At 36.5% G+C, this 20,618-nt stretch overlaps 1 protein-coding gene across 1 annotated transcript; it reads right to left on the bottom strand.

Annotated features, from left to right (window-relative positions):
- Positions 1–18,401: 18,401 nt before the first annotated feature.
- Positions 18,402–19,862, bottom strand: LOC149249931 (xyloglucan endotransglucosylase protein 1-like). Its single transcript, XM_089458849.1, has 4 exons — positions 19,599–19,862; positions 19,389–19,489; positions 19,071–19,264; positions 18,402–18,954 (listed from the first exon to the last, which is right to left on the bottom strand). Exons 1-4 carry the CDS (start codon positions 19,756–19,758, stop codon positions 18,582–18,584), a joined length of 828 nt encoding a protein of 275 aa, XP_089314975.1. The 5' UTR covers positions 19,759–19,862; the 3' UTR covers positions 18,402–18,581.
- Between the last annotated feature and the right edge of the window lie 756 nt (positions 19,863–20,618).

Here is a 20,618-nt window from a genome sequence, read left to right as displayed (position 1 = left end):
TCAACTTCTTCTCTATTTCCTGCAACTTCCTTTTTTATTCCTCCAACCTCCGCTTTTCTCTCTTCTTTTTCTCTACTCTCTTTATGCATTGTTGCCTCTTTGCCTCCATCGCAAAATATTCTTTCTCAAAAAGAGGATATTCTTTGAACTTGTAGATTCTCTCAGCCTTTGGGTTCTTGGAAATATTCCTCTTACCCTTGTTTTGCGTCAGTTTGCTGCTTATTATTGTTTTTGTTGTTGCTTCCTGTTTTGGTGTTGCCTACAGAGTAGCTTTCCATATTGTGGCTATACTAACTAGTTCATTGAGCTTGGAGTAGTTGTAACAATACCTCCAAGGGTCCTCGTCTGCCCAATGACATGTCCCGTGGATCCATGGATAGTACACCATCACACAGTGGTCCTTACAAATACCACGGGGAACATACAAATTGAAGTCTTTGGTGCTGAATTCAAACTTCATGATATCTATAGCTTCGACATCTGCATCTTTCAAGCTCTTAATCTTGTACAATCCGATCCACAAAGGAAGAGCGGGCCATGATGCCTTCTTCCTCCTATGCAACCTTGCTGATAACATTGTGGAGATGTGAAATGTGACCTCTTGCATTACCAACTTTTTCATGGCATACCTTGGTAGAACATGTAGAGGCTTCTCTTCACCAAACAAGGCAAGGAAATTTGGGACATGATCCTGGGAAGAAGGCAACAAGCTTCACCACCAATGTAGGTAAAACTCAGCAAACATTCAACACAACTTATGAAGGTTGAATTTATCAATCCAAAGAAGTGGATATGCCTTGGAGGAAGCCCATAGTGTTTTAAAAATGCATGGAAAGCCACTTGCGTAGGGACTACCCCCAAATACAGATAAGTTAGCCAAGACTACATACTATGCAAGATGCACAAATGTTGGAGGATGTAGCCTGAATCATACTTGGAACTCATTTAGCCATGGAAAATATATGAGTTTTTACCCTAGAATCAAACAATTGAGATGATTGACTAGTAAAGAGACTGAATGAAATCATGGAGAGGGCTCAGGTTGAGCCTTACTCATGAAGCATTGAGAAATTCCATAACTCATGGGGATTAAGTTATTTTAACTATTGAATATTTTTATGCATTAGTGTATCCAGACTGATTTTAATACTTGATTTATTGTTTTTATCTATTGACTTGCACTCATATTGGGTATACTACTTTATTGTTGACTTGTGCATGTCCATGCTACACTTTTTATGTTTTGTATCGGTTTTATAAACTGTTATGAATTTTTCATCTTCCTTTCTTTTTTCCTTATATGTTTTTGGTCTTAGGAAGCTTGTTGGGTGTGGAAGTAAGATAATGGAACTCTAGGGAAGAGCTTAGTGGAATCCAATGAGGGAGGTAAACTAGAATGAAGCCTAGTGTATGAGTAAATGGTAGTGGAAATAGAAAGGAGTATGACAACCAAGTGGGTTGGTTTAGTCCATAAGAGTAAATGGTCTATGATAGATGAACCATGAGAATGACATAAAAAGTGAGGTTTCCTAAAAAATTAAAATTGCATGACCCACATGTATATGCATATAAATGCATCCTCGTATTATGATGCACTAAAGGAATAGAGTTATTGTCTGGCATGAAAAACATTGGTTGAGAATAATCATAGTAGTATGGTTTGCAACAAGTAGGGATAAAGGAGTTGGATAATCAATTCCTTGGCCAAATTTTAGTACCATTGATCCCAATTCCATGCATGCTCTACATGGACAATAAGAGGTTCTATCAACCTTGACCTTATTCGTATATGTGATACGTTCATAATAATGTTGATATGTATGTATAGATTCCATTGTGATTGACAAGTTTTGGCAGGTGTCATTCTTGTGGGAGAATGATGGTTTATATTTATTTAATGAAAATATTTTTGGTTTTGTGAGGAATCAATTTTGAAAAAACAGCCCTCGCTTATTGATGATTTTAATGTCATGAGAATAATGCTTGTATATGATCATGTCATATCATGCGGGTGACAAGGAAGTACTGATGGTACATTAACTAATAATTAGAATCCTCGATTCTAGTATTGGTCATGTACTCAAATAAGTGTTGTGCTAATTCCAGAAGCAAGTTCGATGGAGTAGAGAAACTTTGATGCTATAAAATTTGATAAACCTATTAGGCTTGTTGGTTGATAATCATGGAGAATCTCTCATGATAGCACAACTGAGAAACCCATGAGGCTTGTTAGCTGATAATCACAAAGTAATCTCATATGATAGTCTAGTTGAGAAACCTAGAAGGCTTGCTAGATAATAATAACTGAGTAGTGGTTATGCCTTACAAGTCTGATAAATCCAATGGAGACTATGTTGGTTGACAAATTTTGGGAGGTTGAAGCACCCAAGACTAGTGGGTTGATAACATTTTATGGTAGTTTCATGGAGTTGGGCTAAGAAAACAGGTGGAAGTTCCACTAAGCTACTGGAGAGCGCACTCTTATTCTTTTGGGAGTAACAAAACTAATAAAACCTCCTCACTATTAGCTACATATCTATATTCGAGGTTTAATTGAGTCTCTTTGTGCTTTAAATGAACCCTTGCGCTGATTTGCAACCATTACGGTGTAACAACAGGGAGTTGTTGAGAACACCTAATAAATGGCCTTATTAAGGACAAGGAAGATAAGAGGTATAGTTTTAATTATTAGGATTTCTTTATGATAAATCTCATGAGAGATTGTATGCCATGTTATAGGGAAGCATGGGAATTTCCTAGTCTAGGTGAATGGAGTTGGTTTTAGGAAAAGAGAGCAGCAACTTGAAGATATCAAAGTGCACAACAAAAGAACCAAGAAGATTGCAAAGGAGCCACGTAAAGTGGTTGATCCAAGGATAATTTTTCATGTTCATTTAGTTGTTGGGCGAGCAATTGTATATGCAAATTGTAATGGTAATTGAGTTGTAAATATAAAGCTCCAAATAATTTATGCTTGGGTTAAACATGTTTTCTTTTGTGTTTGGGAATGAGAACCTTGAGGACAATGTTCCTCAAAGGGCACGGGGATTGTGAAATCCCCTGCGGTTTAGTTTCCCCTTGTAAACATCGTAATAATTCCTTGTAATTATCTAATTGTAAAATTTTAAAAGGGCCTAAGGAAAGGGACAAAATTTTCATTGCTTGAGGAGGGAGATTACTTGAGGACTTGGTTATTTCAAATATTAGTCATGAATTGACTTAGTGATATTTAATGGCTTGACTATGTATTCAGTTCAACTGAAAATAAATGAAATACCCATGTATCTTTTGGGCGTAATTGTAAGAAAGAAAGGGACAAAATTTAATGAAGAAGATGGGTCATGCTACCCCATGAAATTTGTCCATGTGTACCATGAAATATAAATGGTTTTGTATGTGGCAGACATGGTGAGAGGAGGATGAGGGGAGACATATTCTTTCACAGTTAGAATGGACGAGAAGTCGATACCGAACCAGGTTTGAAGACATGAATTTTCCTTATCTCGCTTAAGATAGCACAACAGAGTATTAGGCATGATCTGCATATGCGCGGGTAGAGAGAAAGGGAATAAAAAGGTGGAGGATGACAAGATATTGATGACCAAGTATATTCGTTGAGAAGGAAGAGAAAAAGATAGCATCTTTGAGAGAATTGAGGGAGAAGGGAAACACTTTGATGATAACATAACTGAGAAATCGATGGGGCTTATTGGCTGATAAACATAGAGTGAGCTCAGATGGTAGTCAAACTAAGGAACCCAAAATTCTTGTTGGTTGATAATAATTGAGCAGTGGTTATGCTTTATAGGGCTAATAGATCCACCAAACACTATACTAGTTGATAACTTTTGAATGGTGGAGTCACATAGGGCTAGTGGGTTGATAACACCTAATGGTAGTTCCATGGAGTAGGGTTAAGAACACAGGTGGAAGTTCCACTAAAGTGCTGGGGAGTGCACTCTTGTTCCTTCATGAGTAACACAAATGATATAACCTCCTTATCATTAACTATATATCTCTTTCTCCATATCTAAATTGATACTCTATGTGTTTAAATCCCTAGAGATGTTTGGATATTGCCTTATAAGTCGCTCCATGTAAAAAGAAAGTGTTCCCTATCTTATATGAATGCTTGTATAGCTAATGGGTGAAGGTAATGTATCCTTGAGTCACCTTGTTTCAACAGATGATGATGGGTTAATTCCTTGAGGGAATGATGGTTGTGTGTGAGTGAAGTGGCTCATGTTTTATCTGTTTAATTAGGTAGCTGGTGGGTGAAGGCGGTGTAGCCTTAGAACACTCTGTTTTAGTTAATATAGTCAACTTGTTTCTATGAAAGAATTGTCCTCAATCTTTGGAATCCGGCTCAGAGGTGACAAATGCAAGAAAGAATTGGTTGCAAATCATCTAAGGTTGGGTGGAAAGTCAAATTCCCAATCTCAATTGTCAGGTTCTTCATTTTAAGATAAGTGTTTATCTATCTGCACATGTATGTGTTGTGATGTAAATATTCATTATCTATTAAGTGCATAAACTAATGTTTAAGTATGTTCTTTCCTTTGTAATGTTGAGGAGTAGCTTAATTCCAAGGTGTTAATGTAATGGTACTTTCTTATGCTCCTCTATATTGAATATTACGTGCATGCTTATTGGGATGATAAAATGCTCATATTGACTTTGAGGGATGGGATTCCTATGTGGAAGTGGGATGTTGAATTCCCTATATAGGTGTATGACGAATGGTTGAAAATTATTGTATATGTTTAAGTATTTGAATTTCAATAATATTTCAGTCATAAAGAGATGGTAATATATTTGCATTTAATGGTGAAGTTTGATGATTATGGTAACCAACATGTATTTTTTTTCCCATAGGAAAATCTGGGCAGATCAACCCCGAAGGGAATATTTTAAAGCCTGTCGACCAGACTAGCAAGGCCTAACCCTAAGGGCGTTGAGGAGAATTGACCCTATGACCTCCTGATCAGTGAGGTACTTAACAATGGGGACTCGACCAGTTGAGCTAACCCTTGGGGCTTAAAACTAATATGTGTGGGCAGGGATTTGAACCCTGACCGCCCCAGTAACCAACATGTATTATTGTGTATGTCTCCCATTATTTTCTTTTTGCGTGCGAGATGATTGATTGAAATAAATGAATCTTTATGCTGTGCGAGAGACCTACTTGATTTCCCTGTAATTCTAATGAAATGCACATTCGTTGAGTGTATCGCCCTGTACATGTTATCCTCCAAATTTCACCATTAAAATTCTTATGCGTTCTTCAACAAGTTTAGTTGAATGTCACTGCGCAAATGCTTAATGGATTTCAAGGTCTTGGCACGATGGGAATTACCATGGAATCCTGAAGTTCATGTTTTAACAGGCAAAAAAGTTCGAATGATTTGGGCCTGTGAAAAATCTAGGAAGGAATCCAAAAAAATTCTAAGTGTAAGATACTTACAAAGACATGTTAAATTCATTCAAAAGGGTTGAACTCAAGATGAGTTTGTACATGACCAAAGGTGTGCAGACCAACTAGTTAGTCAGGCCCATTATTCAAGAGTCAGGCCAGTTGGAATATGATACCTAGTCGACCCAATAACTATGGTCGGGTGGGACTCTCCAGGTTGGGGGGGTCGGTCTAGTCAGCTATGTCGAGGTCAGGGATCCAGTCAAAAGTTATATGTGTGTTATGTCGAGTAGGCAAACCTCCGACTATCTAGATCAGGGGCATGCCTACTCCACGTGGATTTTTCCATGATGGTAGTGTTAGGGTCATTAGTTTTCATCGTCAGATGTATTTTCCATGTCCTTTAATTTTCAGCTTTTGGATAAGTTGAGCCTATTACCACTGTTGATGTCACAATCTCAAAGGTCATTGTCCAACATTTTCAAATTTTTGTCATAAAGGGTTCACCAAAATCATGGGGTGTGTCAAGTTAATGGGAGTCATGGTCATTGCACAACCGCTGCATGGGTGGGTATCAACCATTTAAGAGGTTTGCAAGAGTTGGAGAGCCTATTTAAAGAGTTATACACCATCACACATTCATTTTAATCATATACATTTGATCCATTTTTCTACAAGAGGTGTGCAACTATACAGAGCATGGAGTGCTACTCAGACTGTTTGTTGCACAGTGCTGCGCAAAATACCTTGTTTTAGCCATCAATTTAAAACACTAATTCCGACCACATTGAGCCGAATTTAAAAAAAATGAAAGAATTTTTTCTCAAGAACAAACCAAAGCACAATAACCTCTTCCATTTTATGCACAGATGTCATATATTAGGAGTTTCAAATGCATATTTAAGGCATATTTTTTGGACTATGTATTTTCCTGTTTTAGTCATGATTTTGCAGAACAGTGTCTGAGGATATGGGGAATAATTTGAAGAAAATGAGAGAGGTTTTTCTTCAAAACAATATCATATAAAAAATCTATCTCATATTTTACACAGGTGCTACCGTTTGGGAGTTACATGTGTCACTTGGTGGCCCATTTTCATAGTTTTTTTTGACAAAATGATGAAATTTTTGGATTCCGGTTTGAAAAGGTGGAAATGTATAGATATCCATAAATTATAATGATGTTGGTGATATGGATAGAAAGGAATGGATAGTATCAGAGAAGTAGATAAGATAAAGCTAATTTTATCAAAAAAATATGTTTCATTTTTATTTTTAGCGTTATCTTAGTTTTTTGCTTTCAAAGATTGATGTTTCTAAATTGAAGATGATTTGATCCTCTCAAGTGGATGAAAGATACATTGTATCTTATTTTGATTGTTCAATATGCCTAATGTATTTAAATTGAACAAAATAAGAGAAAAGGGTTGGGATTTGTAGAGAAGGCATGTGTATTTTTTTTCTCTTGCTATAATAAAATTATCAGTGCAGGGATTTGACACTTGAGCTAAGATTCTTGTGGTATGAGTTTTAGGTTTTTGTGGCCTCTATTCACTGTCTTTATTTCAATTTTTCACTTCTAATTGTTTCCAAGACAGTTTTTCAGAATTCATTTATGTTAATGCTCTCGATGACTTCTCTTTTTTCTGAACTATAATGGAATTCACTTTAACTACATGCTCCTTTATAGTGTTCCTCTAGATATTTGATCCTGAAATATATGTTTCAGAATTTTAATTCATGCTCTGTTACATATTGGTTGGATATCTCTGTGTAATTTCCAGTTATTTTCAAAACTCATCCTATGTTATAACCAAATGTTGTGACTTGGAATAGTACCTATCCTGCCTCTATTTTCATAAGTGTCTAATATGAAGTTCTGATAATTTTATGTAAAACTTTGAAAAATGAATCCATGCCCAGTGACCCTCCCTCTCAAGTCCATCAATCATTTTCATTAAATCCTTTTTTATCTTTACAGACCTGGCCTCTGTCAAATGTCCTTGAGCATTGTTGATTACATAATTTGATCTTCTTTCAAGTGAGGGAGCCCCCTCCGGTTGGAAAAGGCTAGTGTTCTAACTAAAAGAGGTTTGTGGTTACCTCTGGGATTTCTCTCTTCAGCCTGGAGAAATTTATGGAGTGCTAACAGGTAGAGCAGCCATGTTAGCCACCACACGCGTTGTTACATGTGTTCCATGTGGGAATCAATGATGATGTGGAAAGGTTTATAATGGGCCTAACTTTGAATGGTCACAAATTTTGATCTATAATTCAGATCGCGGTAAATTTTATATCTATAGAAAGGTTTCAACGAGACAAACCACCTAATGGTGGCATTGAATTTTAGTTTTGAGGAAGATGAAAAATTAGAAATTTTATGACCCCATTTCCATGACAAGACTGTGGAGGTTGGAACCATGATAGTAATGCACTCTTCTACCCTTATTATGGGTTATGGGTAGTGGAAGGGGTGGTGTTACAGTTTCCATGGGCACTTCCTTTCAAAGTGGTGTTCTTGAAAATTAAACAGGCAACATCTTTGTTTCTTTTCTTTGGTTGTGCTACTTCTGTGACTATTCAATATGAGTGGTTTTGAGCACCCTCTTTTTTTAGCACACTATCCTTTAATCACCAATCTTGAACTACCTCATCTAAGCCATGGCTTCCTTGCTTAGTGTTACTTGGTCCTCCACTAATTACACCAACCATGTTATCTTTCCTTGCCATGGACTTTCCTTTCAATAATGTTTTTGTGTGGTGGTAAAAGCACTCAAATGGCTTACCTCCCCTTGTAATAACATTGGGTAACTTTGTTGTTCCCACAACTTTTTTTTGGTCATTATATGTGTTATTCAAAAAAAAAATTGCGTAACTCCCCTTGGTTACGCTCATTGAGAATCCTTGGCACATTCCAACCATTTACAAATCCTATGATGAATGTGGGTCTTACATGTTACTATCTAAAACATTCGTCACTACCTTAATAGGAGTCCCCAACTTATTCAACCAAGTCACCTTATTTGGATAGTATTCCATGAACTGTTCTCCTAAGCATAGCCAACATCTATGGACTCACCAACTTTCTCAATTGAACAGGGTCATTTAAATATGACAATGTTATTAGATTTGTAAAATCCTATCATGTTCGTGTCTAATATTGGCATCTCTCATGTTCCAATGTCAACAATCAAAGATTTTAGCTAACTCTCCCATGATGTTCATGGTGCGGTGATATCAACCATCCTCTTTATACTTCGATCCATTGCTTTTATTTTTGCTTCACGTTCTATGTCATCAATGTGATGCCCCGTTCCTACTATAATGTTATCTCCTATACTATCTATGTTACTTGTCTCACAAATTGCAAAATCACGTCTATTTTTTATGAATGCATGTTGAGATGTCTTCTGCTCTTATTCCAATTTTCATGCCCCCATAGTCAAATTTGGATTAGAGATCGATTTGGTGCACCTAATTCGCCCTTCACTATAGGTCATGCAACATTGTGACTCATTTTGTCTCACTGGTCTGACAAATATAAGACTACATGAGTCTGAAAAACACCTCACACTTGTTTCTATTTCAATCTTGTACTTAAAAACGTCCAAAAACTTAACACTATCCAAACACATAGCTAATCATTCTAAATAATCATTCATACCATACAACATGTTTATTTTACAATGTGTTACAACAGGTGGATCCCTCAACTTGTATGGAAATTACAAAGCCACAAGAGCACATAGCTCCTATAGAATTATCCCCAAAAATTCTAGCATAACTTCTTGTTGTCAAAACTTTCCATAGGTCGAACTTGTCTTGTCACAGGTTTGTGTCATTACAGAATTGTGCCACACTTCATGTGACAACCTCTTAGATATGTGAAGGTTGAATTAAGTTGGATTGTAGAAAAGGGAGAATGGCGTATTAGTCTTTGGTGTCATAAACGACTCTCTCATAGAGATAGGTTGGTTTTGGTCGAATCCATTCTAGAAGTTATCCCTATTTTTTTGGCATTCGTTAACTTTAATCTTGAAGGTTGTTGTAAAAAAATATTAGAAAATGTTGCAACAATTTCCTTTGGTAATGGAGCTTGCACTTTAGAGGTTCTCATTGGACCAACAAGGAGAAAATAGAAAAAACTAAGGTTATGGAAGGTTGGGGGATGAATAATATATTTATTTTTGGGTGTTTATTGGTGGTTAGACCTTAATGGAAAATCCTTTGAATTTTTTTTCCCGTGAAAATCATATTGCTCTTGTTTCTATTATCGACTGGATCCATTGTGAGCTAAATGATTTTAGTGAGGTCTTAATCACTGGAGAGATTTCTCATTAGCTTCCCCTCTGGAGGGAAATTTCTATCTTAGAGGGTTAGGAATGGTTTAGAGGTTATCTTGGTAAATGATGATTTAATGGGTTGCAGTTAGTACATACTTTTTGTTAAAGAACTTGATCACTCATCTACTTGAATGCAGTTATTTCATGTTAAATTGGATTAACAAACTAGAGTCTACAAGCCAGTGGTCACAAGGCTAGCTCTATATGATAAAGGTTTAGGCCTGAATGGGGATTTTATTCATGCTTGGAATACATTTATATGTGATTTAGAAAGGGCTCAAGTCAGATTAACACAAGTACATGTTCTCTAATTTTCAAACTTCTCTATCCTTGGGATCTATAGCCACTAACCAACTTACAAGATGGAATTTATTTATGTTAAAATTCCCTCCCTACCACAAGAATTTACCACATTCTTGTGCTATCCACTTCATAATCCCAACAAGTGCTAACATATATGAACTGTTGGAAATATTGAGAGAGAGGGGTGATCAATATTTCCTTACTATTAACAATTTATAGCTTTTAAAACATTAATGCACATAAATAATGAAACATAGATCTTTATATAAGAAACACTTATACATATTTTCTTTGTAAATGTCCTTGAAAAAGTAAGCACCAACTTACAAGAAATTTCAATTCCCTAAATGAGGAGCAACTCAACAAATTCATAGGCACCAACTTACAAGAGACTTTGATTCCCTAGTTGAGCACCAACTCAACAAATTTGTAGGCACCAACCTACAAGAGACTTCAATTTCTCCCCTACACTTTTCATCTCGCTTGCTCTTGTTGTTGTATCCTGTTAGGTCCCTATAATACTAGTGATTCCACCATTACTATTGTCATTGTATCCCTTATTGTTATTATTGTGCCCCATAAAATCCCACTATTGTTATTTTTGTGCTCTTATATTATTATTGTTAGGTCGGCTTGGTTATATTGTGACCCCTTAGAGTCCTATATATAGAAAGGAGGTTTTTTCATTTGTATCATCAAAGAATTGTTCAATTTTGTAATGTAAAGGAGGTTTCCCCCTCAAAGAGGCTGAATTCTAAGTCGTTGATCTATCGTTTCTATCTTTTTGAGCTAGTTTCATAACATTTGGTATCAGAGCTTTGGATTCTAGGGTTTCGCTGCTCCAAATAGGTCATCATGTAATTTTCGCTATAACTTTTTTTCTGCGATTTGAGAAGAAATCTTACTAAACCTTGGGTCCAAATTTCATATCTTTTCTCGCTATATTTTCAGAGATATGATCTGAGGAATTTAGGGTTTTTTCAAGCTCCATAATTTCATCTAAAACAGGTCATTGTGGAATGTTCGCTATAACGGTTTCTCTACGAAGTTTCAGAAGCTAACAAAAAAACCCATTTGCAGAGAAATCGGTCTGAACCTTGGCTCCGAATTTTAGATCCTGTCTCACTATATTTTCAGAGATATAATCTGAGGAAGTTAGGGTTTTTGTATACCTCGGAATTACATTCCAAACATGTCACCTTGGGAAAATCGTCATAACTTTCTCTCTGAGCATCAGATTGAATTTTCGTAAGAAGCCACAGAAAGAGGACGGACTGTAGTCTCTTGGGTACCATTTTCAGAACCTAATATTGAAACAGTGACCCGCGGCACGTCACTACAAGTTCGCTCTACTGAACAAGTCTATACTCAGGTCATCGTGGGAGATTTGGCATAACTCTTCACTAGAGAATCCAATCTTCATCAGACTTGTGGGGTTAGAAAGATTACTCAGAGGGTTACTGCAAGAAGCAATTTTAGACCTGGGAGATCCAAAATTATAGAGATACATCAGATTCAATATCAAGCTCCAACAAAGTGTAAAAAGGTGTGTAGTTTTATTTTTATTTTTTCATAAGCTTGGTTTGAAAAATTAGTTTGAAGGAATTCAAAGGGCATAGTGAAGCATTATTATTGGTAATTGATGCCCCGAAGAAAGAAAATGGAAACACCTAGTAAGCAACCTGAAAGCTCTAAAATGACTCATGAAGAAGAGGAAGAAATGCAACATGATATATTAAAATTACGATACCAAGTGCAACAAATTTCACTCGCACAAAAAGTAATAGAAAATAAGATGGATGGTTTAAAGAAAGACGTAGAAGCTAAGATGGATGGTTTAAAAAAAGGCGTGGAAGCTAAGATGGATGGTTTAAAGAAAGGCGTAGAAGCTAAGATGAATGACGTGGAAGCTAAGATTGACAACATGGAAGCTAAGATGGACGATTTGAAGACAAATTTGAAGACAAGCACGGAAGATTTGAAGACAAATTTGAAGACGGATTTGACAAAGTTTCTACAAGAAATGCTTACTAATGGTGAAAGGGTAGTAAAGGAAACTCGTGATGAGAACAAAATAAATGTTAATCATGATTTCATAGACTCTAACGTTGGATTGAAGAACCACCATGTTCCAAATATCGATATGAGGAAGTTTGATGGCAAGGATCCCGAAACATGGATACTACAGATGGAGCAATTTTTCGATCTCCATAATGTGCAAAACACACAAAAGGTACGCATTGCAACTTTATATTTGGAACCAAATCAGTTTGTATGGTATCGATGGCTTTGCTCTCGTAAAAAAATTGTCACTTGGGCTATTTTTACGGATGAAATGATAGCACATTATGAGGATACAAAAAGCAACATTTTTTTTAGCCAATTGATAAATCTCAAACAAAAGGGTTCAATGATGGAGCACATTGAGGACTTCCAAAAATTGAATATAAGGGTAAAAGATATTCCAAAGGAGCATAGGATTGATGTGTTCATAGGGACTTTAAAATATAACATCCAACATGAGGTTCGCCTTTGGGAACCAGATTCATTGGAGAAGGCATTCAGGTTGGCAAGAAAAATAGAAAGAAAAACTATGGCAAAAATGAAGCCTACCACTCACAATCATAAAGATGGAAGTGTTGCTGCCCCTAGCCATCCACAACCTACAAGGTTGACACCACAACAATTGGAAGAAAAAAATGCAAAAGGGCTTTGTTACAGTTGTGATAGCAAATACACTAAAGGTCATAAGTGTGCCCAGAAGAAATAATTTTACATAGATTGTGCAGAGGAGAAAGAAAAGGAACAAGAAACGTCAAAATAAGAGGATATACACCAGGAACAAACCCTAGAAAAAGAAGAAATGAATCCGACCATATCTTGTAATGCATTGGCTGGAATTACCACTCCTCAGACTATCAAGATAGAAGGGCATATCAAGAAGAAAAAGGTAATAGTGTTGATTGATTTGGGAAGTACCCATAATTTTATTCATTGTAAGGTAGCCAAGGAATTGAATTTCTTCCTATATCCAGCACCAGAGTGTTAAGTGATGGTTGCAAGTGGAGGAACCATAAATTTCTCAGGAAAGTGCCATAATATCAAGCTATCCATGGGAGAAAATGTATTGAATAGCCCAATGCTTTCCATTCCAATATGTGGTGTTGATGTTGTACTAGGAGTCCAATGGCTACAATCCTTGGGTACAATAGCTTTTAATTTTCAAGAACTTTTCATGAAATTACTGCAGAAGGAAAGTAAGTTGAATTAAGGGGTATCGCAGGGAAACCGGGAAAGATAATCATCTCTAACGGAATGACAAAGCTTCTAAAGAAAGAACAATGAGGCATAATTGCACAATTATGTTCACTAGAGCTTCCCACATCGAAATCATCCATTTCTCTAGATCTCCAAAAAGTATTGGACAATCATTCCAAGGTATTTCAGACTCCTAAAGGCCTCCCACCTATTTGTGATCATGATCATGCTATCAATTTGATTCCAGGAAGTGTTCCTCCAAACATTAGGCCTTACAGATATCCTTATGTCCAAAAGAGTGAAATTGAATGTATGGTTGCAGAAATGCTAGAGGCTGGTATAATTCAACCTAGTCAAAGTTCTTTCTCTGCTCCAGTAGTATTGGTTCACAAGAAGGATGGATCATGGCGCATGTGTCCAGATTATAGGGAGCTCAACAAGCTCACTATTAAAGATAAATTTCCCATTCATGTCATTGATGAATTATTGGATGAATTTCATGGATCAATTTACTTCACCAAGTTGGATCTTCGTTCAGGATATCATCAAATCAGAATGAAGACTGAAGACATTCCAAAAACAACATTTAGAACTCATGAGGGTCATTATGAATTTTTGGTCATGCCTTTTGGCCTTACTAATGCACCTTCTACATTTCAAGGTTTGATGAATTCCATTTTCAAACCCTTCCTTAGAAAATTTGTGTTAGTATTTTTTGATGATATACTAATCTACAACAAGTCTTGGAATGATCATGTCCAACATGTTGACATGGTGCTCAAACTATTAGAGGAGAAACAATTATATGCAAAAATCTCCAAATGTTTCTTTGGAGTACAAGAGGTAGAATATCTGGGTCATATTGTATCTCATGAAGGTGTTAAGGTAGACCCTGGAAAAATTAAAACCATTAAGGAATGGAAAATCCCCACATCCATAAAGCATCTACGAGGATTTCTCGGGTTGACAGGGTATTATTGCAAGTTTGTTAAGAATTATGGGAGAATAGCAGCACCTCTAACAACATTATTGAAGAAAGATGCATTCTCATGGACTCCAGAAGCAACAAAGGCCTTTGAACATCTTAAAGAGGCAATGTGCCAAGCACCAGTCTTAGCTACATCGGACTTCACAAAAACCTTTATTGTGGAATGTGATGCCTCAGGAAATGGAATTGGTGCTATTTTAATGCAAGAAGAAAGACCCATTGCTTTCGAAAGTCATCCAATCAAAGGAAAGTATTTACACAAAGCTATTTATGAGAAGGAAATGTTGGCAATATTACATGCACTTAAGAAATGGCGACCCTACCTAATGGGAAGACACTTCAAAGTAAAAACAGATCATGATAGTCTTAAGTACTTTTTAGAACAAAGATTATCTTAAGAAGAGCAGCAAAAATGGGTCACAAAGATGTTGGACTATGACTTTGAAATCATCTACAAAAAAGTGAAGAAAAATGTTGTGGCAGATGCACTCTCAAGAAAGGATGAGGATGTGAAAGCATTTCTTTGCGCCATTTCTATTATCCAACCAGATTGGATAAACGAAGCAAGGGATGAATGGAAGAATGACGAGGAAGTGTGGGAACTCATTCAAAAGATACAACAAGACCCCAGTACATCTGATACATTTACTTGGAAAAATGATTCGTTATGGTACAAGGATCGGGTATACCTATGTAAGAATTCCCAACTCAAACAAAAGATTCTTAGGGAATTGCACACCTCTCCCTTAGGAGGGCACTCAGGATTTCTAAAAACCTACCACAGGGTTAAGAAGGATTTTTTTTAGGATGGCCTTAAATCGGATATTCAAAAGTTTGTGGCGGAATGTTTGGTTTGCCAACAATATAAAGTTGAAACAATTAAGACCCCGAGACTATTACAACTTTTATCGATTCCAAGCCAACGTTGGGAGGAGGTTTCAATGGATTTTATCACAGGTTTACCCAAGTCCGAAGGAAAGAGTGTTATCATGGTGGTAGTTGACAGACTTACCAAGTATGCACACTTTTGTGCATTATCTCATCCACTTAAAGCGAGTACAGTTTCTACTGCATTTATGGAAACAATTCAAAATCTACATGGAAACCCAAAGATTATTGTAAGCGACAGAGATCCCATTTTCACTAGAAATTTTTGGACAGAATTATTTTCTTGTCTTGGTACTCAGTTAGCTCGTAGCTCATCTTATCATCCTCAATCTGATGGGCAAACTAAGATAGTAAACAAATGTTTGGAAGGATATCTTCGTTGCTTTGTATTTGATAAACAGAGACAATGGGTCAAATGGTTGCCTCTGGCTGAATGGTGGTATAACACTTCCTTCCATACTGCAACAAAAATGACCCCATTTATGGCACTTTATGGATATCATCCACCATCCATCATATCATATTTAAGAGAAAATTCTAAGGTTCAAGCAGTGGAAGATCACATCGAGCATCAGCAACAAGTTCTCCAACTCTTAAATGATAACCTCACCTTGGCGCAGAATAGAATGAAATAGCAGGCAAATCAACATCGCAGCGAAATAAGTTTTGATGTAGGTGATTGGGTATTCCTACGGCTACAACCATATAAACAAATATCCCTCAAGCAAGCTAAGAAGGATAATAAATTATCACCAAAGTATTATGGTCCATACAAGGTGTTGCAAAAGATAGGTACTATGGCATACAAATTGGAGCTTCCTGCAGCTTCCCGAGTGCACCCAGTTTTCCATGTTTCATGCTTAAAGAAGGTTATAGGTGACAAGATTCCAGTTCAAACAATATTGCCAGAACTTGATGAGGAAGGAAAAATCATATTGGAACCTGAAGCAGTCAAAGAAACAAGAACTCGACAGCTACGAAATCGATCAATTTCAGAGTATCTCATCAAGTGGAAGAACTTACCCGTTGAAGATTCCACATGGGAGGATGAGAATTTTATACAAAAGCATTCAGAACTACTCAAGCATTGAGGACAACACTTTTTTGAAGGAGAGGAGCATGTTAGGTCCCTATAATACTAGTGATTCCCCCATTACTATTGTCATTGTATCCCTTATTGTTATTATTATGCCCCATAAAATCCCTGTGTTGTTATTTTTGTGCCTTTATATTATTATTGTTAGGTCGGCTTGGTTATATTGTGACCCCTTAGACTCCTATATATAGAAAGGAGGTTTCGTCATTTGTATCATCAAAGAATTGTTCATTTGTGTAATGTAAAGAGGTTGCCCCTCGAAGAGGCTGAATTCTAAGGCGTTGATCTATCTTTTCTATCTTTTTAAGCTGGTTTCATAGCATATCCTCTTGCACTCCTAACTCAATATGTGTCCAAGTTCTTCTTCAACTACTTATCTTTAGATGATGAAAAAGTTGTAGACATTGAATTATCAAAACATTTTTGCTTTGCTTTGCTTTTGGATTGAAGGTGCTTGTGTTGGTGGACATCAAAGAAACTCACAATTTTATTAGTGAGTGGATTATAAATTCATTGCATTAAAGGACATGGGTGTAGGCTTTGAGTTATTTATGGGTACATTATTTAATATAATTTTTTTGGGTGCAATTATGCCTTCTACCAATACCTCAAAGTGTCTCCATGATTTGAAGCTAGGTCCTCACGAGAATTGAGTCTTACCCAATAATAAACAGTTAGATCCAACCCTTTGGGCTTTGTTTCTGTAAAGTGATAATTTAAAAGAGGAAAAAAAAAACTATTAAAAGAATATCATTTTTATACAGCTTGAGTGAGCCTAATAGTTAAGAATATGTGTTTCTTCCTAAAAACCACAGATGAATATATAAGCTTTTTACTATTGAAATAATTGATTCCCTATAGTATAATGTATATTTTTAATATATAAAATCAAATTTTGATTCCCATATATATAATTTTATTTTTAATATATAAAATCAACTTTTTATAAGTAAATATAAAAAATACGTTACGAAGAAAATAGTAAATCAGAAATAAAGAGTCACCCCTAAAAATCCACAATATCTTGAAATTGGGTAATTGTTGAGGAGGATATGGAAGCTTTTTTTTTAATCCGTGAGAGAGGAGAAATGTGTTAAAGAAAGAGAAAAAAGAGATGGCAATATCATAATTATATGAAGACGATAACCCCACCTCGCCTCCCCATTCTTCCACCTTCGTTACCATTAGCCTCTCGTTCCCACTCTTTCCACCATAGCAGAATTGTCCCATTTATTACAGCATTCGTATTTTTTTTTTATATTTGATATATAAAATGAATTGTCCCATTAGAAGATTCATATATTTTTTTATTTCAATACGTGTCAAATTATAGTTTTGACAACACTATATCGTTAGAACTGTGAAATTCTCGCGAGAATTTAGTGGAATTTTTGCTCTCAGATTTCGGTCCGAGAGCTTCAGAAGAGAGTTGCGGATATTCAAAAGTTTTAGGGAAGAGTTAATAGATATCCAACACATGGAAAACATAAAGGAAATGCTGTAGCTATTGAATCATCAAAAGGATCTTGCTTCTCCTGTATAGCATACCATACCAGTAACAAAATGAAATAATTGATACCATGTAATATGTTACATGCGCTTTTGTTTGTGTGTCTGAAGAATACATACTGATACATGTAATAGAAAATCATAATTGGAAGGAAAGAATCGGTGGAAGGGGCAGTATCCAAAATTCAAATTCAAATTCAAATTCATTCTCTGAATAACTGAATTCAATGGAAATGCTTTTAAAGACTCGGTTCTCATTAGCTTTGCAAGAATTCAATGGAAATGCTTTGAAAGACTCGGTTCTCATTAGCTTTCCCTCTTGCAGGGAAATTTCTAGATTAGAGGGTTGGGAATGGTTCAGCGGTTAGGTTGGGAAAAGATAGTATTATTATGTGTTGCAGTCAGTACATACTTTTGTAAATAAATAAATGCTACTGTGAGAGGAAACATTTTTGAAATCTTAAAATGTGTGAAACATATATCTGTCTTGACCGTGTCTTTCTGTTTTCTTGATTTGGATCCGACAGCTTTAGAAAAGAGTTATAGATATTCAAAAAGGTAAAACGCTAACACATGGAAACCCTAAAGGAAACGCTGTGGCCATTGAATCATCGAAAGAATCTCGCTTTTGTATAGCAGTTCCAAAATGAAATGATTGATACCCTCCAATATTTTACATGTGTGTCTGAGAAAGAATGAAGGAATTAATGTAATAGAAATGAATCAGAATACTTGAAAGGAAAGAATTCAGAGTTCATTCTCTGAATTCAAAGGATTGAGGTTTTATTTGCATTCGGGAGGCGGTCCCTGGGGGAATCTCTTGGTGTCTGCACAATAATCGTAGATCATGTAGTTCTTTCGTACCCACTGGAGGCTCTGCCTCTGTTCTTGGTTCGATTCCAAAGCCACCTCCTCTGCTGCGGCGTCAAAAGAAGAAGTAGCGGCAGCACTGAAATTGCGGAAGGATGCAACAAAGGGAGCTTTAGTCCAGTCGGTCTTCACAAGCCCACCCCTGGTTGCCCAATCATCTGCATTCCAAAGGCTGGAGTAGACCCTCATTGCTTGGGTTTTGGGATAATGATAATTGCTATCCACTTTACCCAACTCTGTCTCCCTGTTCTTAAACACTCGAACAGGACTCCCGTCTACAGAAAATCTGAACAACAAATTACAAGAATGTCAGGGTCATGGACTAGTTTGAGAGGTCACTGTATTGTTTTCAGTAATATTGAAAGAAAAAGAATGAATGCAAAGAGTGCTGAGAATACATACATAATTTGGTTTGATGTCCAGAGCACGGAGTAAGTGTGGAAATCCAGGGTTGGGTCGAACCACAAGTAAAATTGCTGCTCACGCCCACCAAGGCCTTGAGCAAAGACATTAGTGTGCAAAACATAAGGATCTCCAGACAGGTTGCCCAGAAATTCGAGGTCTATTTCGTCGTGTTTGGGACCTTGAGATGATAGCTGCAGACAGCCATAAGAGCAACAACAAACAAACATGTTAGCAGAAGAAGTTATACGCCTTCAGTCTAATGAACCAAGGTAGTGCTAATAATTAATTGAATTCAAATAAGGTGGAGTTAATTACATAAAAGGTTGTGACTGTGCCTGCAGAGTTGCCAGGTACCAACTTGAGTTGGATATCAATCTTGGCAAATAGATACTCTTGCTTGGATTGAATACCACAACCTGTCATCAAAGAAGAATATTAAGATTAGCTTATCTGATCTTAGCTGAAGTTAATTGACAGAAGAAAAAGGCGTAGGTAGCAGAAGAAAAGCAGAACTTCAAATGGTACCTGAAGAGCGGTCAAGAGTAAGCTGCAACTGTTGTCCATTGTCAAGGATTTTAGCACGATCATTGCCCCATGTAATGTCGACATCATTGTAGAAATTTGCAGAAGCAAGAGCTGCCGAGAAGGCTAATAAAAGAAAGAGGAGGTGAAGAGGTGTGTCCATGCCGATTAAGGATTGGGAAAAGAGTTTGCGATGCAGAGCTGCAGTTCAAGAAATGAGAATAAATGTGTGGAGAGAATAAATATATATATAATATATATATATGTTGAGTGTCGATGTTGATGATGGATGTTTGGGTGAGTGAGGGTTTATATAGAAAGGGAGGGCTTATGGCATCAGCGCGTGGGGAAGGGAAGGGATGGATGGAGCGAGGAAACATCCGACGAAGAAGAGGCATAGAGGCAGCCACCTGATTTGATTTCCATTGTTTCGCTCTTTGCCTTCAGAAAACCAACATATCTCCGTCTATTTGTGCGTTCCAACTCATCACTCCGCAGCTTTTTCAGTCTCCGCGTTTCAGATTTCCAGCTCAACTCTTGCAACATCCAACTGGCATTTTCACTTTCATACAGCGCAGCACCATTACTTCCTCCCACCGCCAGCTATATTCAATAATTTTTCTGCTTTTATATTGCCAATTGCTTCAATAATTGATGTGTGTTTATTATTACATTGGATTCTACAGAAAATATTTCTCGGTTGTTCTTTTGCTTCACTCTTCACCCACTACCGGCCTCCTTGGGCCTCACAATGGCGCCGAGAAACGCTGGTCTTCATCATCAATTCTACTTCTTTCTTCTTCTTCTTTTTTTTAATGATGATAAATGGAATTTATCATCAATTCTACTAATTTTTTTTTTTAAATAATGATGATAAATGGAATTTTTTTCTCAAGATTATCATTAATAATAATGATGAAGACTCGCGTTTACAATTTTATAGATATAAAAAAAGTCTTTTATTTAATTTTCTTTTCGTGTATTGGTTTAATCTAATACTTTTTAATTAAAATTTTCGATCTT

The sequence above is a fragment of the Pinus tabuliformis genome, chromosome 7, assembly GCF_031772625.1.
Source record: "Pinus tabuliformis cultivar Carrire ecotype Pingquan chromosome 7, CPIR1, whole genome shotgun sequence".
Lineage (NCBI taxonomy): Eukaryota > Viridiplantae > Streptophyta > Pinopsida > Pinales > Pinaceae > Pinus > Pinus tabuliformis.
Note: the sequence above shows the minus strand (reverse complement) of the source record. Positions and strands in the feature narration are given on the sequence as shown.

Bases quoted from the DNA above. Each gene is read 5' to 3' on its own strand.
- LOC149249931 (XM_089458849.1), bottom strand. From the start codon at position 19,758: ATGGACACACCTCTTCACCTCCTCTTTCTTTTATTAGCCTTCTCGGCA. The intron at 19,490-19,598 runs GTACCATTTGAA...CTTTGATGACAG, and splicing joins TACTCTTGACCGCTCTTCAG to GTTGTGGTATTCAATCCAAG. The intron at 18,955-19,070 runs GTATGTATTCTC...TTTGTTGTTCAG, and splicing joins TGGACATCAAACCAAATTAT to ATTTTCTGTAGACGGGAGTC.